Source organism: Candoia aspera, chromosome 8 (assembly GCF_035149785.1).
Source record: "Candoia aspera isolate rCanAsp1 chromosome 8, rCanAsp1.hap2, whole genome shotgun sequence".
Taxonomy (NCBI): domain Eukaryota; kingdom Metazoa; phylum Chordata; class Lepidosauria; order Squamata; family Boidae; genus Candoia; species Candoia aspera.
In genome coordinates, this window is record NC_086160.1 from 36,643,942 (window position 1) to 36,669,192 (window position 25,251).

The 25,251-nt window shown below is 35.0% G+C and overlaps 1 protein-coding gene across 3 annotated transcripts in view; it reads left to right on the plus strand.

Moving 5' to 3' along the window:
* FBXW7 (F-box and WD repeat domain containing 7) overlaps nt 1-16,150 on the plus strand; it is a 135,125-nt gene extending 118,975 nt beyond the window's left edge. For all 3 annotated transcript variants that reach the window (XM_063309777.1, XM_063309779.1, XM_063309778.1), the window contains 5 exons: nt 1,518-1,631; nt 5,626-5,807; nt 6,707-6,932; nt 11,170-11,380; nt 14,324-16,150. In XM_063309777.1, the coding sequence (XP_063165847.1) occupies nt 1,518-1,631; nt 5,626-5,807; nt 6,707-6,932; nt 11,170-11,380; nt 14,324-14,592 (1,002 nt within the window). In that variant the 3' untranslated portion in view covers nt 14,593-16,150. The remainder of the gene's footprint in view (nt 1-1,517; nt 1,632-5,625; nt 5,808-6,706; nt 6,933-11,169; nt 11,381-14,323) is intronic.
* Nucleotides 16,151-25,251: the final 9,101 nt, after the last annotated feature.

Genomic DNA, 25,251 nt, shown 5'->3' on the forward strand with positions numbered 1-25,251 from the left:
CTTGCTCCTCATAGGGATTTTTGCAATTAGCAGGGTCTTGCCAAATCAGGGTGCAAATATTTCTAAAAATAAAGTTGATTCTAGCATGCAAGATATAATGATTAAATCATCGGTTCAGATGTTATCCTTTTGTATACTATACAAACAGTTAAAGGTCTTCTCTTTTATCAATGTGCCAAGGCATCAACTTAAGTTATAGTTCAACATGAATTAACAAAATTGGATGTGACTGTAAATATATGTTACTTAACCAATAGTATTATGGTTAGTCATAGCTTATGGAACTTGAATTTTGGTCATGATACCTCACAGATTGAGTACTAAATAATTCAAACTATGAGAATATTTAACAAAGTTAGATTGAAAAGCAATACCTCTAGTAGTTTTCAAACCACAACAGATTGCTGCAAGTGTGTTCTAGGAAGATTTACATGTCCTACCTTAAAATGTCATAACAATGAAGTGAACTTTTGCACAGTATATTGCCAGATTGTACTAATAATAGCATAATCATACTGCCAAGTCTTCTGCTATATAAGGAATTGCTACAGGTGTTAATCTTATGGGCTTTTTAGTTCAATTTATTTGTTTTTAAGACCCAAATTAGCCCTTAATTGTAGTGCACAATGAAAACTATGTTGCTGTATCTTAGTGCAGAGCAATATTTTATTACTCTCTATATATTATATTATAAATTTCAAAATTTATAATACAGTCGATAGTCACATTTGTCTTCAAAACGTTTGATTAAGAGACAGAAATTTTTGAGGGATTTTACTGAGGCTTATCAGAAAGGAAAATAGCATTCTTTAATACAGTGTATGTCTGCAGGCATATAATCTGGTCCTGTTCAAATTAAGCAACTTTGGATCTGATAAGTTCCTCCATGGGGAAGACTAGTAAGGGACATTGTGCATGCAAACTTGAATATGTGGAAGTTCATATGCCATTTTAATTTACGGTATATGGAAAAAAGTGTGATATAAATGCAGTAAAGTATTTCACCAATGAGCAAAGAAGTCTACAAATAGTATGGTCACATTTTGAGCCAAAGCTTTTTATTTAATTTCACAATGGGATTGCCCTTTTTTTCTCTTCTTTCCCAGTCCAATGAGCAATGAAATCCAGGTATTAGGCCAGTAAAAAGTCAGCAGAGACTCAGCTGGATTTGTAACGCCCATTTGAAACAGGCTGTACATACAGACAGGCAGGCAGGAAATGAAGACCTGATTAGTAGTAGGAAAATGATACTAGAAGGAAGCATGCTAAGATAGAACATGTTATATGTTGCAGTATAGCAACTTGTTATGGGTTAATTGCTACTTGTTCACACAGGTAAGCAAGTTATGATTTGCATGGATTAAACAGCCCCAAACAAAACATATTTCGTAATATTGGGGAAAACCTATTCTAATTATTTAAACATAAGGGGCAGTTAGATCTACCATTTTTATTTTAATGGTACAATCAATTATTTCTATTTTTGTCTGAGATGTGTGTGTTTTTTATATTGTTAGGTGCTCAAAGGTCATGATGATCATGTGATCACATGTCTACAGTTCTGTGGTAACCGAATAGTCAGTGGTTCTGATGATAATACATTAAAGGTTTGGTCAGCAGTTACAGGAAAGGTAAACCAAATATGTTTACTGCATTCTAATAAAGTTCATCCCAAATATGTTCCTTGCTTTGTAAAACATGCTTTCTGAAGCTCAGTCTGGTATTGGTAATGCATAGTTCTATTTCATCCCTACACTTTTCTACTCACTTCATAGCCTATTTTAAACTACAGGTCCCTATTAATATATGAGATATGGTACTCTGCTTTATAATACAGCAGGCCATTATGCAAGATGGAGAGTGAACCCAAGGCCTGGGACTGATTCTAAGGTTCATAACTCATAATTTATCATGCATGTTTGAGCTTGAAAACTGCTAACTACCTACTTCTTGAGCAGTGTTATTTGATCACTGCAATGTTGAAGGGGAGATCAACATCATATATTACTATATGCTCCATTCTTTTATATGAATCCAGTATTATCATTGGCGCCATACTAGCAGTTCTTGTATTCTCACATGGCTGTTATCTTGTCACCCCACCCTAAATGGTTTTAACATAATGGTTGCGCATAAACATAAAAAAATGCATCTCACATTAAAATTGGCATAAAATTTGATTTAAATTAGACTTGAATAATTAATTATTTGTTCATTTACAATAATTTGTATGCCTCCTACTCAGCAGATGATGTATCTAATTCATTTAGCACAGTTCACTAGGATTAAGAATACCTTTAGCGTGGCTTTAGTAGCCAAACCAAATATAACATTACTAGAAGTTAACCCATTTCATTTATTATAGTCTAGGTCATATCTTTTCAAAAACAATTATATTTAAAATACTGTGCACTTTCCAGTTCCAGTTAAATTGCCTTTCATGTTTCTAGTACTTGGAGTATACAACTAAAATTAGTAATAGAGAGTGTCCAAAGAAGCAATAAGGCCATTCAAAATATTTTCCTGAGCAGGGTGAAGGGCAAGCATGTACCAGTTTTTAAAATTAAGGGACTGCAAAATGTTACATGGGTTGTAGTTTATAAATGTAGTTTATAAATGAACAGTGAGGTGGCTCCCTTATTTTAACATCCCTTCATCTCTTATTCTTTATTTTAGTTTGGTTTTTTATATCTTTTAATTTATTTATTGACTGTTTTTAGCTCTTTTGTACACCGCCCAGAGTCGCTTGTTTGTGAGATGGGCAGCCATATCATTTTTTTAAAATAAATAAACAACGATTATGAACCTTTAAGGGTTATCCAAGCAAAAATAAATTTAAAATTTATTTTCAGGTAACCCAGTATATATAGGGATATATATATATCCCTTCCTGCAATTCAAGATAACCCTTACTGAAGTTTGTGCATGAAATTATCTCAATTGTTGGTTTAAATTAATAGTTATATCTTGATCCCTCATGTATATGATTCTGCCAGATTGCTATAAATTCTCTTGGGAATAAAAAGAAATTAAAAAATGTATCAATGTGGCTTTTCCACATACTTGCTGATTTCTTGGAGTTTGATAAAGCCAATGCAAGTGGTGTTTCAAAACAATTAGGAGTGGCTTTCCCTATTTAAGGGAGGCTTGGAGAAACTGTGTTCCAGCCAACTATTAATATCCTCCATAGAAGAGTGTTACCTCTAGCATGGTTTAATGCTTTACTATCTGTGTCTTGGAAGGAAAATGCTTCCAAGAAAGAATGAAGGAATACTTTAGAAAAGTGCTGCTAAATCTGAACTTACTTGTTCTTATTAATTGGGAAAAATGAGTCTATACTTCTGCAGTCCTCTTTCCATAAAGATGTTTGAGGTAATCTATGTTACTTAAAATGGACATTAAGAAATATTTATCAGATCAGTATACAGGGGATAAGAAAATATTACCAAATTTTGTTCTGTTGTTCTCTTGATATAACAATATTTGCTTTGCTTACACCATTTTAGTGATATTACCAAATAACTGAGTAGGATCTGGGATAAAGTATGAGCTAAATGTTTGTTGGACTATAAGTGTGATAAATTTTCATCTACTTAACATTTTCTGGTGAGCCAATCATATTGAATATAGACCTAGTCTGATTTTTCTTACACACTTCCACTGTAGCAAAGGAGGAGAATGGACAAGGGCTGCACATTATACTGATTATAAGGGCTCTAATTCCCCCTCCCCTGAGTTGGAGAAAACCTAATGTCTAGAGCTATTGATGTTGGGTGGCAAGGCTCTTGGTCAAAGCCAATTCTGATTTTGGTGCTAGGTTTGGAAATGGAAATATAGGTGTTTTGAGCATTAAAACTTCAGGGTGTTTTATAGCTGTAAAGTGGGATGGGGGGGAGATCTACATTTGCATCCTAAGCAAATTCGGTGTGCAGTTATAGTCCACATTATAACTCCAAACTTAGCTATGCAAAAGAGTACCATTGCACACTAGGGATAAAAAGGTATAGACATTTCTTATGCCATTGATTTGCTGTTCTGAAGGACCATCTGACTTTGAGCAGTGGGATAGTACTTGAAGAAGACTAAAATTTGATTTTAAACCTCAGCCATTATGTGCAGTTTGTTTATTATTTGATATTTTTCTTATTTACAATGTGTTAAAGGAACTTAATAATTTCATAAAATTCTATGGATTCCTTGCTCTAAGAACTTACGTACATAATAAACAATAAAGGAAGAATAATGGGGTAAATCAAGTCAGAAAATTGTGGTGAAGAGCTGCGTGAGGATATAGTTTGTTTCCTTTCAGCTCTCTCATCTTCAAAGCCTCACATTTAACTTTATAATTTAACTTTATATATATTTACACACACAGAGACACTCATTAATCAGCAATGTACTAGAATGTAAATAATTCTGAAAAAATGAAAATAACTTTCAATGTATACATATTCATATCTGCATGTTGATTTTCACTAATACTGTATATCCTTGTGTAGGATGATGTTTGTTTATATTATTACTTGTTTATATTCCTGACTACTATAGTTTTACAGTGATTTATAATAACATTAATAAACCTATTAACTTTAATGTTAATATTTTAATATTAAAATAACCAAATTTAAATCACTGTCATTTAAAAGTCTGCTCAAGAGTATTTTAAGATGTCAATATAGGAGATGTCTCAACCCCAGGTTAGCACCAATTGTGCCCAGAGCTTCAATAAGGATTGCATTCTGTAAGAGAATATAGACCCAGATATGCAAGACTTTAAAGATAATAACCAGCACTTTGAATTTCATCTGGAAATTGTCAGCCAGCAGAATACATTTAGCACAGATGTAGCACAGACTTTTTAGTACTTCCAGAGACTATTCTGGCTATTAAATTATGCACCAGTTGATGGTCTAAATACAAAAAGCAGCCCCATGTAGAATACATTGTAGTAGTCCAGCCTGGATGTCATCAGCATGTGCACTGCTTCCTTAAAGTGATTTTCTTCTAAGAAGAGGTAAGCTGATAAAATGTTTCTGGCTGTTGTCCCAGCCTGAACGATCAGAGAGAGATCTGCATGCAGTAGTGTTCTCAACCTGCATGTTCATTTAGTCTTGGTAGGATAACCCCATCTAGAACTGAAATATATACCACTGCCCTAGAATTATGAGTATTCAACCCTCCCACAGACGAACAACTTAAGCCCCTCTACCCAACAGGTAGGAATATGAGCTAGCCCTTGACAATGAAAAAAAACAAACTGAGTTTGAAAATGCAGTATTATGAAAAAGCAGCTTTTCCTTTACTGCACCCATTGCAACAGCATACAGCTTTATGCTGGTTCTTTATCTGATTCAAATCAAGTATTTATCTGGATGTATTCTGGCTAACTCGCTGGTACAGTTCCAATAATCCATTTGTATATAATGGGGCCATTTTTGAAGAAGGCTAGTGAGGGCACTAGGAAATTATTGTGTCGATGTTACCACATGAGTGAGTTCCCTATTTCAGGTATCAGGCTGAAGAATGTAGAATATTACTATGTGAAATAATACCTTAACTTTGAATAGTTCATCTGTCGTTGTCAACATTGTCTAAATGATAACCAGATTAATTGTCTATTTTCAGTGTTTAAGAACACTTGTTGGACATACAGGTGGAGTCTGGTCTTCACAAATGAGGGACAATATAATCATCAGTGGATCTACAGACCGAACCCTCAAAGTGTGGAATGCAGAGACTGGAGAGTGTATACATACATTATATGGGCATACCTCAACTGTGCGTTGTATGCATCTCCATGAAAAAAGGTAAGCATTTATCTTGCATCATTTGTTTTAATTGTAACAAACACACTCTGAAATTTAGGTATTATATTTTATTTATACATTTCTGTTGCATGAAAGTTTTATTATATTTAATACAAAGGATTAGACTACTTTGAAATATAGATAAACTACTCTGCATTACATATTTTATTGTTGCATATATGTACAAATTCAGAAGAATCAGTAACAAAAAGTTTCCAAAGAAAAAGGATACAAAAAAGAGTACAAAAAGGTGTAATAGAATACTGCTCAATTTAATAATTAAATACGAAGTCCTTTCCTGCTGTTTTCCTTTATTTTACTGTAATATTATTTATTTGTACTAAATGCTTTGCACATTTTCTTTCAAAGAAGGTAGACAGCTGTAGTTTCTAAGTCAAGATATTAAAATATAAATAAGGCAGACCACAATACAGAAGCAGCTACTTTCAACTCATTATTAAAAGGAATGTGACACATGCAGGTAGTTTAAATCTGGGATCATAATCAATATGATTATTTTGTAATTAAGTATTCCAATGAAGTAAAATAATGTGATATTAAATAGAAAAATATATAAAGGTGTTTAGAGGAAAAATTTAAGAGTCTCATCTGAATCTATATATTTCAATTTGCTGCTGAATTCCACATCTGCTGATGAAGACAATTATTTCTGAAATCCCAGAACTTACTGGAAATATATTTTGTATAGGAAAGCAAACGTCATATCTTTTTCAGCCTAAAAATCGGTTTCTAAGATTTCAGTTAAATAGTTTTTATCATCCTATCTATAAGTTGGGACAATTTAAATGTCTGCTTTAAACATACAACCCGCTTAGTCTGAACTAAATACTGTTAAAACAGCCACATAAATTTTTTATTTTTATTTTTCCGCTTCCTAGAGTTGTCAGTGGGTCTCGAGATGCCACCCTGAGAGTATGGGACATAGAAACAGGCCAGTGTTTACATGTTCTGATGGGTCATGTAGCTGCAGTCCGATGTGTACAATATGATGGCAGGAGGGTTGTTAGTGGAGCTTATGATTTCATGGTCAAAGTTTGGGATCCAGAAACTGAAACCTGTCTACACACCTTGCAAGGGCATACTAATAGAGTCTATTCATTACAGGTAAGCATTTTGTACTTAGTGCAATAAACGTCCTTCAGTATTCAACCAGAGTAGTTATTTGGTGCCTAATATTTGCTGAGCAGCCGGTACACTACTGGCAACTAATGAGGTCAAATCATTTGGTCTATGCATTCTGTATTTTCCTTTTTCTTCCTTTCCTATCCATATAATATTTTATATTACACTATGACATTAAAAAACAGCACAGCCATGCTGTCTGAGAATTATGAGAATTGCAGTCCAGAACATTTGGAATACACTAGCTGTTCTGATTAGACATGCATATGGGGGATGGCTGCTATAGACCACTCCTTGCACACTTGGACTGTTTTAGATTCTCCTGCCACTTGGACTTCTTTACTTTTTTACTCTTATTTATATCTATTTATTAGAGTAATTTTATATTTGTATATTTTATTTATTGTATGTTGTTTTAATTAATTATTGTAAACTGCCCAGAGTCCCCCAATGGGAGGAGATGGGCGGGGACAAATTGAATAAATAAATAGATAAATAAATAAAGTTGAGATGAGTTTCTTAAAATTAGCTCAAAGAAATGGAATGTATACCTTTTAAAATTGAATAATATTATTTATGCAATTAATAATAACCATTGAGAGTGTATAGGAGGTGTATATTATGTATTATTATAGTGTTGTATTTATTTAGAAAGATAAGTAAAGTTTTTTTTTCTAATAAGTTACTAATGAAATGGGTAAAAGATTTTAGATGGAATCTGCAAGTTTTAAATATATTCTCTAAATTGAACAAAAAATGAATGGTACTTTTAATTGAGTTAATTATTAAATCTATTAATAAAATAATTGATTATATTTTAACATGACCAAATATCTATTTTGTCATTATATATTTATAGGATTTCTTAGAGTGTCAGGGATATTTTTGTTATTACAGAAAAAAATTATAAGAATCATGAAATAATGGCACTGGCACTTAAATAAAGTGCAGTGCAAAACATAAATGTAAAACAGTTGTATTATATAACAGCTTTATTTTAATTGTCTTCTTTTTCATACAGATACTTAAATGTATAGTTTCTTCTAAAAATGTGAATATAGTCTTACTGATTAATTTCCTTCATTTAATCAAATATTTGGAGCATTGAGATGAATTTTTAAACCAATTTAATAAAACAGATTATTGCTTATTTCATTTATTGGATTCAGGTCTACTGTACATGGTACAAAAAATAGAAAAGCAGGAAGGTTATTTTAGCAGTGGTTAATTTTTTGTTATTTTTTCAATTATATTGTGCAGGCTAGAGAATCTGATTTATTTAATCTTGAAGTCACATTCTTTTTTTAAGAATTAGACATTTATCATAGCATGCTGTCTATATCCACTGATTCAGGCTTCATTGGAAGCCAGTTTAATAATAGAACATCAGCAGTATTCCTACATATGTTATAGAGTCTTCCAGTATCTGAAAGTCTAGCAAAATTATTATTGTGTAAGCTTATTTGGACCACAGACCACTTCATCCAGAGAATAGATAACTTCTGAAATAGGAATGTGTGTATATGCCCATCTGTATCATACATGCACACACACATTACACACCCGAGTGGAACAGATTTTTGTAAAGAATGAGGTTTGAGGGTAGTGAAATGTAGAACATGTACTCAGTTACTGTAATGTTGGCAATAGCTGTTCACAAAACAGTGATTAGATATGACACTGACATTCATATAGTGATGATTTAATTAACATGTACAAATCTGTACTGTCTAATCTATAAAAGAATTCTGAACTTCTTCATGAAGTTTAGCTCAGGTGTTTTGGGGTGATATCTTGTTTTGTTTGTAGTTCCTTTGCTTAAGGCTGCCCACCTCAATATCAAGGCTGGATTGCCTAGGGAATAGAAGAGTTACCTTTTTTTTGTTATTGACATTTCTAATGCTAGATTTGAATCTGTTTATTCTTTTGCATAGACACTGGTCAGTTTGTACAATGTAAAACATAATGGAGATTGCTTACAAAGAATGGCATGTGTATCATTAGAAAATGAACAGGTGTGCAACTGCTGGTATAGGTAACATCATTAGATTCTATAACACTTATTCGATTCTGTTCTGATACAAGATCAGATATAAAGTCCATCACTTGATGACACTATATCTGGTGGAGTTTGAAACAACATTTAATATTAGTTATTATGTCTGAAAGGATTTGATTAATAAAAAATAGCTTTTTCATCTATAATACACATTAGAATCACATATCCATTGTTGAATATAGCTTTTGATAGCTATAAACATCTTAAAAGAAGTGGAGTTTTTTTCTTTTTTTCTTTTTGGTATGTTTTAGAAGTGGTAAAGTGCTCATTTTAATTCAATCTATAAAGGATACTTGCTATGGCTAGATGTGTTCCAAGTGGTAAATTGCTTGGTCCAATCTGTTACTTGTTTTAAATTGGACTTATAAGAAAAAGGAAAGCAAGTAAAGGAATAAAAAGAAATGTGGAGTATGTTAGCAAGGCACTATGCTAACCCCAAAAGCTGGCAAACCACCCAGCATTCTCTTAGACACTTTCACACAGACATGCACCTTCATTCATATATTTCAGGGGTAGGTGCTCATGGTCTACATGCAATGCACAGATCCCATTTTCCCATTATACTTCCAGATACCCTCTCATCATACTATTGAAATATTTAATTTTTTATGTATGTCTCCCTCCTTTTGGGAGGGAAACTAAAAATAAGGCATCACAAATCTTCTCAATAGCTAGTAGAAAGCTTTTTCAAACTTTTCAAAAAGTAACTCCAAGATGAAGGTTGATAACATGCAGAGAAGAAAGGAATAATTTGTCTTATGCAACAATGAAACTTTTTGAAGTTCCTATTACCATTACAGGAAGCTTTATTACTGTGTAAGGTACTTTGGTTGGAGAAGAATAAATGTGTAAATCCAGCTTTTGGGAAATACAAAAATCTTTTTAATTTGGTTTTACAGTATGTATGTAAATCTGTATATTTGCAAACGTACTTCTTAATTTTAAAGAACTTTTATGATGCCCTAGCAATCCAAATTATTAGACATTCATAAAAGGCTACAATTTCTTCAAAGCTGTACATTGTAATAAAGTTTAATATCTTATATTTTGATTGATTGGGAGGGTTGGATCCAGACTGTCAGGCTTAAACTAAATCCATGCAAATTACTAGGATATGCTAGTCATGAAATTTTCTTGATGATTTTAATCAGACTACTAAAAGGCTGACAAAATGTGTATCTAAGGATTTTCTTTCTCTGACTGAAAGAGGGACCTTTTGAGACAAACCTAAATAAAAGTACACATTGTTAAATTTTCACTATAGGCAATTCTTTGAGGGTATGGAATTGTTGACACATAAATATGACTTAGCAATTTAGTGAACAAGGTATATTTTTAAAAGAAGGCTATTCCATCTGTTTGTCCATTAAGTATATAGAATATTTCCTATAACTGTAACAAGTACGGCCAGAATAGCTTCAAAAATGATTTATGTTCATATAATGGAGAATTTTAAATTGTGTTGACCTTTATTTCAACTTATCATTGTCAGCTTTAGTTAACAGTAGTTGTGAATATAGCCTGTGTTTTGTAATTAGTAACCCATCCTGCTAGTTTTTTTTAAAAGGACAAATGCTTCTAGTTTGAATGCTTTTTGAAATATAAATATGGCACAAGAAGTGAAAATAGGCCATTAATGTGGCCTATATTGCAATATGCCTTTCAAATATAAATTTATAATTGAGCAGAAACGGGTTTCAGCCTATTAGTAGTAGATATTAGAAAATGAATCTTGCATTCTGTTTAAATCATATTAAACTTATGCAAAAATATATGAGGATGATTTTCATCATAATATTATTCCAGGTTTCACCTCTTCTTATAAATAATGGAGGCACATGTGCTCTGGATCATGTTTAAGTTGAAAAGGTATGGCATAGCCACAAATCTGACTTCTTGTTCCAAATGAGTAGGAAGTAGCTTCCTGAAGCAATGTATTTATCCGTAGCAAGAAATTGATAATTTTGGTCAATTTGTAATAGCATAAGTTCTGTTAATATGTATTAAACTTGGTAATATCAAACTATTCACAAATTTGTACCAACTTGTATTCTGAAAAGCTAAAACTGTGAATTGTATTGAACTATGAATAATCACAATCTTCAGACTTTGGGGAAAATATAAATATATGTTGATATATATAAACTTCTTTTCTCATAGTTTGATGGTATCCATGTGGTGAGTGGGTCTCTTGACACTTCAATCCGAGTTTGGGATGTGGAAACAGGAAATTGCATTCACACATTAACAGGTCACCAGTCATTAACAAGCGGAATGGAACTCAAAGACAACATTCTTGTCTCTGGGAATGCAGATTCCACTGTCAAAATCTGGGATATCAAAACAGGGCAGTGTTTACAGACATTACAAGGTAGGATTTTCATAACCTTATGTAACTAAGTCACAAAGTGTTGCATTACTAATTTCTCGATATGTACACATGGCTATGTCTTACTGCATATTTATGATCCATATATAACAAAAAAAATCTGATCATGCTCCAGATACATTATCAGTAGTTTAGAAAGAAGCGCTAAGTTTGCTTAAGATGGTATTTTAATACTTCACTATTAAATCATCCATTGTAAGGTGGGTTTTGAGGAGTTTTTTTCAAATAGTCAAAACAATCCCAGGATTCTGTGGGATGCTTTCAAAGCTTTTATAAGGGCATATTCATCATTGAAGGAAACAATTTTACTGTTGTGATTTGGAATGCAAGGTTAAAAATTGTGAATATTTATATGAGAATTCCTACCATAGAACTATATAATACTTTTAGGTCTGCCAACCTGGAGCTTTGCTATTTGTATGCCTCTGAAACTCAATATTCATTAAAGGGTTTTAAGCAGATATTTGGGGACCGGAGAGAAATCCAGAAAAATTGTTGGCCTCTCAACTAAAACAACTGAAATATAATATATCTACACTCAAGCATTCTATGAGTAAAATACTCTGGGGAAATACATTTAATTTTTTTGAACTTTTATACTCACCCTCATAATTTAAATTTGCAACTACTATAGGAAATGAACTTTTAAAAAATAAAATAAATTTTCCAAAGACTTCTCAACTACTTTTGTTGGTTTTAGCACACTTTCAATGCTGCAGGAAGAATTAAACACAACTAATTATATTCAGTTTGGGAAGGTTCCCAACCAGATGGGTTTCCTATAGAATGGGTACCAAAACAAAAAACCTGTATCATTGAGGTATATAATGTTTTGGGGTTGGTTTGTTTTGGAAAAGGAGTCTTCTCCTTACATCTTATTATGCCTATATAACTATTATTTTAAAGTTGAATAAGGACCCTACAAATTATGTAATCTGTCATTTAATATATTGGTTAAATGTAGACACAGAAATTTTGACCACCAGTTTAGCACATAGGTTGCAGAGAGTGTTCTACTACCACTTATACACCCTTTATAGTCTTTCATAATTTATGAAAGCCAAGCCTCTAATAATGCTAGTTTATTAGTGGATATTTTAACAATTCGATCTGAAGAATTTGAAACAGCTTTAGTGGCTTTACTATGGTAGGTACCAGTTTTTTGGTAAAATTCAGGCTGAAAATGGTGATAATGCCTTAATAATTACTAATTATACTTCTAAGAGTTTTGAGTGGTTATAAAAAGAATATAACCTATCTAAAACCACTGAATGAGAATATATTCAGTTAAAAGATTTGTTGTGTTCCCAGTTTGGACATGATGTTTTCGTTAGCCCATAATTCTCAGTGTTTTAGGGGCTATAATAAGCATTCAGTTATGTTGACAATTGAAGAAACTTTCTAAAGTTTGATAACTTATAAGAAATATAGAATAAAGAATTAGAGTATCCAGTCTTAACAAATTAGTTGAATCAGATTTTTTTTTTAAAAAAATACATAAGTTTTTTTATGATCTTAAGACAAAACTCTATGCAAATGTTTACAAAGGGATTGTTATCTGTCTTTTTATGTTGGAAATGCAATACGTTCAAAGATATGTTAACATACATGATTTTTGGTCATGCTGCCTGATCTGTATGGTTGAATATAATGAATATTGTTAATAAGAGTTAATAAGGAAATTAAGATTTAAAGGTGTCAGTGTACTTTGACATTGTATTTAAATATTTATTTGATTATGAAGAACTTTGGATCTATCATGCCTGGATCTTTGCAAAAAAGGCTGTAATGTGTTCTTGGACAAATACCTGTACATCTGATTTACACTCTCTTTCAACTGGCTTTTTATTGATGCAGTTGAAAGGCTGAACAATATGATTCTTATTTTCCAGGGTTAATTTGTTATTTAAAAGTTGAAATATATTATTTCTTAATTACTATTCAATCTCTTCTACAGTTTTCTCTAGCTCCCTTTCTACCCAGGAAAGAGAAATCATATTGGCAGCTCCCATATATTACATATTTTCCAAATGTGAAAATATTTATCCATCCATACTCTTCACTAGAGAAGCACTTCCCCACTCAAGAGTGGAATCAATCTACGGGTCCTTTTGGAGTCACAGCTCCTGCTCAAAGAGAGGGTAGCAGCTGTGCCAAACAGTGCCTTTGCTCAGCATCATCTGGTGTGTGCTTGCACCCCTTCCTGGATCAACAGGTCTTTCAGATGGTGATGAGCATGCCTCAGTATGCCCATGTGACACCTCTGCTCCATGAGCTGCCCTGGTTGCTAGTCTGTTTCCAGGTATGATTCAAGGTGCTGATTATTATCTATAAAGCCTACATGGCATAGGGCCAGATTATTTAAGGGACCATCTATCTGCCATGTCCAGCTAGTATGTGCTGTCAGAGTTGGCACCCTCAGTCTGTTTGAATAACAGTGTCATCTATCAGGACAAGGAGAAGGAAGCATCACATGCCTGTGCTTTGGAATGAGAACTTCCTGAAATCCATGTAGCTCCTACCCTGTTGACATTCTTTTAAAGCTTTGAGGACCTGGTTGTTCTCCCAGGCCTTGGGTTGTGATGGATGGGGCTCCTGAACTGGTCTGTCTGCATATTGTGCGCAGATTCCATCTTATTTTGGTTTGTATTGATTTTTAGGTATTATAGTGTGAGCTGCCCGTTGGAGTCAGGCAGAGCCTAAATTAAATAAATAAATATATGTTAACCATATATTGGTTTTTGTGTATCCTTTTCCCTACTGGTTTGAACTGAGAAATAGTCCTGCAATGACTTTACTGATAATGCTGATTATTGTACTGTTCTGTTAAATAAATATGAGATTAGCTTTGGTGGGGGCCTAGTTTAGTAGACTCTGCTGTTACTTTCTTTGCTAATTTACTTTTATTATTATTATTTGCTCTAGGTCCCAACAAGCATCAGAGTGCTGTGACCTGTTTACAGTTCAACAAGAACTTTGTAATTACCAGCTCAGATGATGGGACTGTAAAATTATGGGACTTAAAAACGGGTGAATTTATCCGAAATCTAGTTACATTGGAAAGTGGAGGAAGTGGAGGTGTTGTATGGCGGATCAGAGCCTCCAACACAAAGCTAGTGTGTGCAGTTGGAAGCCGGAATGGGACTGAGGAAACCAAGCTGCTGGTATTGGACTTTGATGTGGATATAAAGTGAAGCTTGAAACGATTATTTTGTCCAGAAATGCAAATGATGTTCTTGTCCCTTCTCCCTCCCTCTACCAAAAGGGGAAAAAAACCCTTGTCCTTGGTTGTGCAGGATGTTGGCTTGGGGCAACAGATCCTAAAGACCTACAGGCTACAAAAGAGAAGACGCAAAATTGAAAACCGTAACTGACAAAAGAGGCATTTGCTTTTCTCTTTACATCAAAGACTTCACTTTGGAAAGGCCAGCTTTGCAAAATGTGACTTTCTGTATCAAGCCAGGTGCAATTTTTTCTCTTCTGTTTTCTTCTCAATGCTCATTGAGCTTTGTTGAGATGTAGAAGTTGTTACAATTCTTGTTAACCCTGTTCTTTTACCACTGTATTCTAGAAAGGAGATTCATATCTCCATTATCAGTTATTGTCTTTCAAACAAGACTGCATCTGGGAGAGCAGAGTCCTTTTTATGTGTGGAAAAGCTAAACTTACTGTGAATTGTTTTGTACAGTTTTACAGCTTTGGTTTTTTTTTGCCAACCATTGCCAATGTCAATCACAGTATTAGTCTTCGTTGATCTCTTTTACTCTTGCTTCCATCTACGTTCTTCAATGCATAAGTTGCTCTGAGGTGGCAAATTGTCCTGGATTTGAAGATTTCTCAGATGGATTTAATATATGATGCTGGTGCTAGAAGTAGGTCTTCAATTATGGGATTGTTGTCCCAGCCCTGTACTGTATTCCCAGTGGCCAAACTTATTTATGCTGCTAAATGAAAGGAAAAACAAATATTTTTATTTTTTTTCTGCTGTGACGTTTTAGTCCCAGACTGAATTCCAAATTTGCTCTAGTTTGGTTACAGAAAAGAGACTTTTTTGCCACTGAAACTTGAGCCAACTGTGCCTCTAAGAGGCTGTGAATGGAAAAGTTTCAGACAATTTAGAGTGAAGTTTGCTTGCAAGTAAAGAGAGTGTGTGCAACGCTTATTTTCTTTTTTATTTTTATTTTTATTTTTTTTCTGGGCAAAAATTAAAATACATTCCTTAGAACAAAGCTCTTGCAGCCTGTTCTGTGGGGAAACGTTTCTTTGTGAGGGCTGTGGTGAATGGAATAAACAGACACAAAACTGACAATATATTTTAAAAAAACATTCAAAAGTGAAAATAAAATTGCTGGTCAGTTGTAGTGTTTTACAAAATTTGAGAATAGCTGTTACAGTTGGGTGAGTAACTGACAAAGCAAAAATGCTTCAGTTTTTCTGTTAAAGTTGTCACATAAAAAAAGAATGCAATTGTCAAATTGATTTGCCTCATTCTCCAAGAGCCACAACTCAAGTTGAACTGTGAAAGTGGTTTAACACTGTATCCTAGCTGATCTTTTTTTTTCCTCCTTTTTTGGTTTATTTATAATCTGATTTCTTTTAAAGAAATCAGATTTCAGTTTGTTAATTTTAGTTATGTAACAACCTGACAGGATGGAGGAAAAACCTTTAAAGGGATTGTGTCTATGATTTGATTCACTTAGAAATTTTATTTTCTTATAAATTAAGTGCAATAAAATGTGTTTTTTCATGTTAGCACGTCTTTCTTTTAATAACTTAATGTTACAATATTACCAAATTTGGATGGAATGCAACTTGCAAAAGCATTTATCTACTAGTGTAATAGGATATACATCTTCTCCCAGAGCAAATTTTGACTTCTCAGATTGCCAGTAAAATCCTCATTCACCTGGTTGTTAGAATCAACTGAAAAACATTTTTGATTGCATGCTTGGAAGGTATTGGAGCAACAGTAGGATTTAATAAATGTAAGTGGTCTAAATAAGTATAAGTAAATAGAGTGTTGAATATGTTCCTGCATGATCTAGAGATGGGGCTGAGCCACAAGTGGCTCTGCTTTCTGACAAAATCATTACTTAAGGCAGTTAGAACAAAAAAGGGTTAATCAAAAGCACCAAAAATATATCTCTAAACTGGGAAGGCAGGATACTAACATACTAAGTGTGGTTCGGTATTAGCAAGTGTAAAGTGTAAAGCATGTTAGGACAAAAATTCCTCATTTCAAATTATGGGATCTGAATTGGTGATGAGCAAGAAAGGAATTTTGTGAATACAATGGATAGCTCAAGGAAAACAAAGCAGTGTGCAGCTTCTGTGCAAAAGACAAACATTTTGGAGATAATTAGAAAAGGAAAGTAAAACTGGTTTCATTATACATTTAATCAGATCTAGGATAGGTGTATTTTGAATACACTGGGATATTGTAGAGAACAGTGCAAAAAGGCAAAATAATCAAAAGAGTGGTATTGCTCCACTATGAAAATATTTTAAACTTGGGGGCTTTTTGCATTAGGAAAGGGACAAGTAAGGGGACAGGAGATTTCCCATGATTAGAAAATTAACAGGTAGAATCTTTTCTCCCTTGATAAGCAATATAACATGAGATTGCTGACTAAAGCTGAATTCTAGGAGATTCAAGATGGATTAAAAAAAAAAGCTTGTTTGCATCATGAGATTTAATAACAGCTACCAAGGAGTCACTTCATTCATGCAGAATAACCCTATTAGTGACTAATATATATGATAGCTTTATATTACTAGTATCGGTGGGAAATATGTCTCTTAACATTAGTTGGGAGATCTTGAACAGAAAGGTACTACAGTTCTCTAGTTTATGGATTCCCATAGATACCTGCCCACTGTGGAAACCCATTTTTCTTTTAAATATTGTGAGAAAAACTGTCCTGAAGCAGCTATTCCTTTTAGTTTAGTTTTGCTTTGTTTTGTTCATTATTTTACTGAAATTATTGTGTCTTCAATTCATAAAGCACAGAAACATTTTGTTTGTTTATACATAAGTTGATATGATGCCTATTGCCTAGGACTCAAGGCTGTTTACAACTAAATGAACACCAAAATACACTTCAGAGAATCTCTAACAAACCTGAAGCTGCCCTATCACCAAATAGGGTAAATGCCCTGCAAATTAAGCAGTCAGCCAGGAAATAATGGGACATTCCTCACCGTAGGAAGCAACATGTTTGGAATCTGGGGGCAGCCACTAAGAAGGTCTGTTGTCAGATGCTTGTCCTCACTTCAAAATGGGTGAGATCACTCAGCATTCCTTTGTTAAAAAAGCACTTAAGGTGGGCTGAACCTTGCTGTGGGAATGAACATCTCATATTTCCTTTAGTACCTACTTAGGAAATTATAAAATATTAAAATCTGTAATTCATAAACTTGTATGAATAATATTCAGTTAAATGAAAAATATAAGGACAAGGTAAAGAATTTAAAGTAAATAAAAATATCAAAGATGAAGAACAAAGAGCCCCATGAGCTTGCCATTTTATCTCCTTGGGAAAAATAGCTACGATATCTAGGAAGCCTAACAGGTCCTACCGCAAGAAGCTAATTAGGAATTCTTGGATGTGGGGGGAAAATGCCTACAGGCTTGAGGCAAATGGTTGGAATGCTATACTAAGTGTTAATTAAAACACTACAATATATTCAAAATTCTTTCAACACCCTACATACACCTGAAGCAACTGTATTCAACAATTAATTGGAGTAATTAACAAAGACTATTACACCACAGTGTAATGGCATCCATGTACCTGCACATAATCTATGTTACGAGTACAGGTGGTGAGCTGGAGGGGGCCCCTATCCAGGGGAGAAAACGCATGCGTAGTTTAGAGGCTTTGAACTGTCCTTCAAAGAAACTCAGAACAGACCTGCCTTGAGTTTTGGGGTTTATATGTCTGGGTTTCCCACGCACCCTCATATTGGTAAAATTTTCTGTCTACAATAGCAGTTAATAAACACTAGAGGCAATTACCTTGTCTCAGAGTAGTCTTTTGCTTAAGTCAGGACATCTAGCATAAGTAGACTCAAATAATTAGAATAATGTTTATAGACCCCACTAGGGAAAATTATTGCACTATAGTCTGATCTTTGTCATATTAGCATAAAGGTATAAAGAGTAGTGGGTTTTTTTTTCTTTTTTCTATTAGTGCTTTTCTTCCTTCCAATTTTCTGTTGGAAGAGAAATTTGAAACTGAATAAACAAAAAGGGTAGAAATGAAAAGATCCAAATAAAATGTATGTCACTAATGCTAACAACAGGTAACATACACACAAGTTCCTGCACAACTATGATTTAAAACAGCGGTTCCCAACCTTTTTGGCACCAGGGGCCGGTTTCGTGGAAGACAATTCTTCCACGGACCGGGGGGGATCGTTTTGGTATGATTCAAGCGCTTCCTCTTTTTCCCAACCTTTTATTCTTTTTTCTTCACGCTGTTTGGAGATAGCAGCCAATGGGATTGCTTTCTCTGACAGGAGGTGAAGCTCAGGCGGTAATGCAAGCAATGGGGAGCAGCTGTAAATACTCGGGCTGTAAATTCGCTCACTCGCCCACCGCTCACCTCCTGCTGTGCCGCCCGGTTCCTAACAGGCCACAGACCGGTCCAGGGGTTGGGGACCCCTGATTTAAAAGACAGACCTGGGCTCAATGGAGAAATAGAATAAATCTCAAGGATGGGAAAATGCATGTTAATGCAGTCACTTCACTGTGCTTCCCACATTCCTGACAATATACAATTATATAGAATTCTCACTTTAGCCTAGTGTAACTGGATAATTTATGTAAGCCTTTTTATAATAGTTAACAAACTATTATTTTATGCGTTCAAAATTCCCGAGGTATATGTCTGCTCTTCTAACATTAAATGAAGTATCAGCCACTGCCCAGTCAACTAATAAACAGTTAAATCTTAACTAAATTTGAATCTGAAAAAGTTAGAAATGCCCAATAATATTTTATAAAAATAGATTCTGTTTCCTGGCAGGCACTGACACCAATATTCCATAACGATATCACTTTTCCTGAAAATTAACAACTATAAATGCTAATCAATTCCTTTTGTTTTGATTAATAAATATTTACACAAGCTATCCTGTGATGCAAACTACTACATTAAAAGTTCTAAGGTGGATTTAATTTGTGAAAATCTTTTTCAAAAATATTTTGCTTAATGTACTGCCATCCTGGCTAAGCATGTGTGGAAAATAGTATTTCATTGATTAAACAGGCCATCTTCAAATTTCAAAGTTGCTTCATTTTTATTTCCAACAAATGTCTGTTTTGGCCAGTCATTGAAATACAATATGCCTTTTTAAATTCTTGAATGTGGATGTCTGCATTCAACCTGACATTCTGTCATTTGTTGGTTTGGTATTTCAGCAAGTGCAGAATATGCATGGAATAAACTGACAGTTTGGAGGATGTGTAACAGCTGAAGTATAGCAGTTACTCCTGAATACGTCTCTTACCAGTTAGTTGTTATCTCTCTGGTATTCATTTCAGTAGTGCAGTGAAATTCAAATTTTATATTTATATTTAATAATTGAAATGTTTGGATGGATTAGCATGATGATTTTAAGCTTTGTGGCTTCATGATTCTGATCTTTGCACACATTCTTTTTTCTACACACTATTTTACAGGTATTTTTGAAGGTACATATTGCTTATTTTAAAACTCTTGTTTAATGGACTGCTAGCTGTGTGATATATGGTTAATGGTTTATGAGAATATTTTGCTTCGACAAAGTCGATTTTGCTATTTAAAATGAGATAGTTTAAGCATATAAAAGTGCCTCCCATTATGTCATCTCTTTCAGTGACATACCAATACATGGAAACCTTTTAATTCACAAGTTGTTCAAAGCATGAAAAATCACATCAGTAACTAAAGTAGTAACTCAGTGAAAATGAAGGTTACAGAAAATATCTTTATGGTTTTGAATTTTGGAATACATTAATTCCCCATTTGAGGGGAAGAGCCCAAAGGTCCATCTCTTTCATAATCAGTTAAAACAGTTTGGGTAATAGACAAAGGATTAATTAATTGTGCCATAACATCATCCTCTGCTGCCCAAAGTTTTATTTTTTATTATTATTATTTGGTGCCTTGGGGTCAGTGCTGACTCCTGGTGACTGCCTGGACAAGTCCCTGCAGTTTTCTTGGCAATATTTTCAGAAGTGGTTTGCCATTGCCTGCTTCCTAGGGCTGAGAGAGAGCGACTGGCCCAAATTCACCCAGCTGAGTTCGTGCCTAAGGCAGGATGAACTCATAGTTTCCCAGTTTCTAGCCTGGTGCCTTAACCACTATACCAGACTGGTTCCCCACTGTCCAGAGGAGACTATGTAATTTATTATGTTCATAATAAGAGCAATTAATATGAAATGTAGCACAATGATGCTGTATTTAGTGTCTGTTATATCTGAGAGAATAGAATATTGAATTGCATGTCTATACTTCTCCAGTGAATTGCATGTCTATACTTCTCCAGTTTAGTAGGCAGTAGATTGATTTTATTTGGCTTATTACTGCAGACATTCTATGGGAAGATTTTAAAAATAAAAATAACAAAACAGGATAGTTTGATCTTAAGATAAATTATAAGAAGAAGAAGTCAAGAAGGATGAGGACAGATGCACCTGTAATGGTATGTGGAAATGACTTTGGAAGACAGGTAGAAGAGCCACAGACTAGACAGTGGTCAGACCAATGGCAGCTGACTCCACAGAAGGAATGTTGGCATGGCAAATGTCTCAGAAGGGATCCTCCCTAGTTTCTTGGATTGTAAAGGCAAGAGGGGAGAGGTGTACTTTCAGACTTGCAAGATTGATTTCAGCCTTACAAGGTAGTCTAGACAAGAAACACACCCAGAAGTACCAACTCTAACTTTATTGTAAGGTTATATTAACAGAATCTTGCAAGCCTGAAGGTACTACATCTCCTCGCTCACCTTTACAGTCCAAGAAACTAGGGAGGGCCCTTCTGAGATATTTGCCACCCCCACTGCCCCCATTCCTTCTGCGGATCCAGCTGCTGTTTTACCATTGTCTAGTCTGTGGCTCTCCCACTTGTCTCCCAAGGTCATTTCCACATACCATTATGGCACCACACCCATCCTGTTTCCACTGTAGATCATCAACAGGTGTAATTAATACCATCTCTATACAGGCCTGAAATTCAACAGACTTGTCCAGTTAATCTGCTTTCTCAAAGGCCCTCTGCAGCTGCAGCCTGACCACCTTCACCAAAAAGAGGATGTTGGAGACTGGATGATAATTGCCCAGTACCGTTGGGTTCATTAATGGTTTCTTGAGTGGTAGACCGTCACTCAGTGATGAATTCACTACTGCCTGGACCCAACAATATGTCATTGCCAGGGTTGCCTTAGCCAACCAGGAGGGGCATGATCTAAAATAGGTGACCATGCTTACAGCTCCAAAGACCCTTCCTTGAGAGTTACAGTCTTAAACTTCTCCCAGGTAACCAAGCCAAGCCAACAGAACCTGAGTCCACAACCAGAGTTAAACTCAAAGCAGATACGAGTGATTCTATCCATCAGATCCCTGGAATAATTCTCACAGTTGAGATGTTCCTCTGATCCTTTCCTCCCTAAGAAGGACTAGGTCACTCTAAATAGAGCTCCTAGGTGGAAATCAGCTGATCCTACACTAGCAGAAAAGTAATTACATTTTGCTACTCTTATTGCCACAGGTTAGCCCTTAATGTAGGGTGTTGCCCATGTCCGGTTGACATTTTCCTAATCTTCCTCTGGTGGTGCTCCAGGTGTCTCTGTCATTTCATCTTCTGAGACTCCTCTGAAAACCAGGACGCTTCCCAGGATCCACAAATAGGGAGATGCCATGCTGGTACCATCTGATCTGAGCCCAATGTCACCTTGTCATTCCAAGAAGCAACTAAGTCTCAGTTGAACTGGGCACCATGTCTCAGGAATTTCACTAAGCTCTTTCTGAAACCCATTTGGCTCCATCAGGTGTCTGGCACAGACCAAACAAATGGGTGCAGACTAGAAAAGTCCATAGCAATCAAAGAGTAACCTGATCATTATAAGGGAAATGTTTATATCCTTCAAACTAGATCATGTTGCCACCACCTTAAGACAAAAGCTAGATATAATCCATAACCCCTGATGTATGTCGGGCCCTCAATCTGTGTTAGGTTCATGGTACCAAACACTGAATACGTCTTCCCCATGAGATGCCTACCATGTCTGTTGTTATTTCTTCCTCTGTCCACCATGACTGCGATGTTTCTGCTAGTAAATTTGGTTAATGAGTCATCAGTAAAATCAGATATGATGAAGTACCACTATGATTATAACAGTAACTGAAAATAAGCTCCCTGGCTCCTATAGTAATATGACTTGCTGCTCAAGGCATAAGTGAACCAAACTGACCTGTAGTAATTCACCAAAGATTAGATATGTGCCTTAATTCTATAGACGAAATTAATTACCTCTATGTTCTGCATGGGAGCCTCCCCTTTGTCCTTCAAGAGAGGCTTATTGTTTTGTTTCAGCTCTATTAGCACTCGAGTGCTGCTAGGAATAGAATTTGTTTTGTGGAACTTTATTTTCATAAGGGCCTTTTTTCGCTTTCCTGGTCAAACCAACTTTTAGACAAACAAATGTCTGAGAAGCAACCCCGTTACATTACTTCAGTAGCAAATGTTTGTATTTTCTGAATGAAGATCTTAAAATGATGAATGAGAACGTTGTCTGAAAAATTAGTACCTGCCTCCAAAACTGTTGTGCTTATTAAGTGACCATCATCCAAGTTAAGCCATTTTGTGATAGTTCCACATATCTGCATATTTCATTCAGTCTGAGCAGGTCCAATATCACTGTCCACCAAGGTTGTAAAGTAATTCTGCCCTTTTTCTTTTTTTCTTTTGGTGCCTTTGAGTCACTGTTGACTCCTGGCTGGACTAGTCCCTGTGGCCCCTGAAACCAAACTGACTACAATCGTGCCCTTAGGAGGGCTTTTAGAAATTATAACGTTTTCTGCTTACTGTTATCAGAGTGAGGCTCAGATTTGAAGTACATGACATCATCAATCAGGGTACAAGACAGCAACTCATAATCACAGGTCACCACTGTTGATTTAAACTAGAATGTAAATGCTCCTGAATATTCACTGCATAGAATCACTAGGTCTACTGATCTTTGCCAGACAGTATCCCTAAAGGCACACATTGCTGTAACAGGAATATCCCCATTATTTGTGGGGAGGGGGACAGCAATTGTGATAAGCTAAATCATTGAGAGAGATATATAATTATACACAGCTGGAAATATATTTCTCTAATTCTCTTCATGAAAGTTTGATCTGAGAATGCAGGCTTTGTTGGAACAGATACGTTAATAAGTAATGAAACTGAAATGTTTATATTCCAGATGAACTAACAGTACCCAATCGACATGAAATGGTGCTGTAGCAACTTCTGTTTGAAGATCATAAAAATCAACAGTTTTATACCACTCCTAGGTCTGCCCCTTTTCTCTCTATAAGAGGCATTATTCAAATTTCAGCAATAACTACCTACAATGTACTAAACCCTCCCTGCACCCAAGATTCCTGCAGAAACAAAATATCAAATCTGGATAAATATCCGTGCTTGTAGCTAACCATCCACCAATGTTTCATGAAATAAAGGAGATACTCCATCAGTTTGAAAAAGTTATTACTGACTTTTTTGCCAACCACAATTGAGAGACTTTTGGAGGGATACAAGCTCAACAATAAAACATCCAAAGTACAAATAAAAACTTACATATTTTTCCATATTCTAAGCATTGATTGATTGATTGATTGATTATGTGCCATCAAGTCATTTTGACTCCCAGTGACCATTCACAATGACAGTCTATCCCTAACCTGTTCTTTCAGGACTCCCAATGGTGCATTCAACACCACTGTAACTGAGTCCATCTACATTGTGCTGGTCGTCCTCTTCTTCCCTTTCCTTCTACATTTCCCAGCATTACAGGCTTCTCCGGAGAGTTAAGTCTTCACATAGCATGTCCAGAGTAGGACAATTTCAATCTGGTCATTTGTGCCTGAAGTGAGAACTCTTGAGTTGATTTGTTGATCCATTGGTTTGTTTTCTTGGCTGTCCATGGTATTCTCAGGAGTCTTCTCCAACACCAAAGTTCAAAGGTATCAATACTCTTCCTACCTTGCTTCTTCCCTTTCACTTCCATAGACAGTCACAGGGTTTGCATGATTCTGGTCTCTGTAGGTATCATGGTATTTGAATATCTTTTCTAAGGCCTTCATGGCTATTCTATCAAGTGCTAGTCTGCGTGTATTTCTTGACTGCTTCTTCCTTTAGTGTTGATGGTTGATTGTAAAAGGCAGAAGCTCTCCACTACTTCAATACATTGCCAATTCTAAGGCTGGTTGTTCTAGCTGTTGTCATTAGTTTCTTTAGATTCATATTCATATTTATATATTTTTTATTTTTATTTTTATATTATATATTTATTCTAAGCATTAGAGTATAGTTAATAAGGCCTAAAAGTTTATGAGTCAATATTCTTTCTGGTTTTTCACTGGGTGGTTTAATAGGCCCATTATAGTAACATTCCCAATTCTATAATTCAAAAGTCTTTATCAAAGGTCTATGCTTAAGAGTTTTGGCCCAAACTCCCTAGGATTCAACTTAAAACCTGATCAGATCAGGTTACTATGCTTTGGCCAAACTAATTTTTGCCAGTCCTTTTGGGATGCAAGCTATCCCATGTCAATAGTCCATCATCCCAATAATTCAGGCCATGGTCCCAGAAAACAA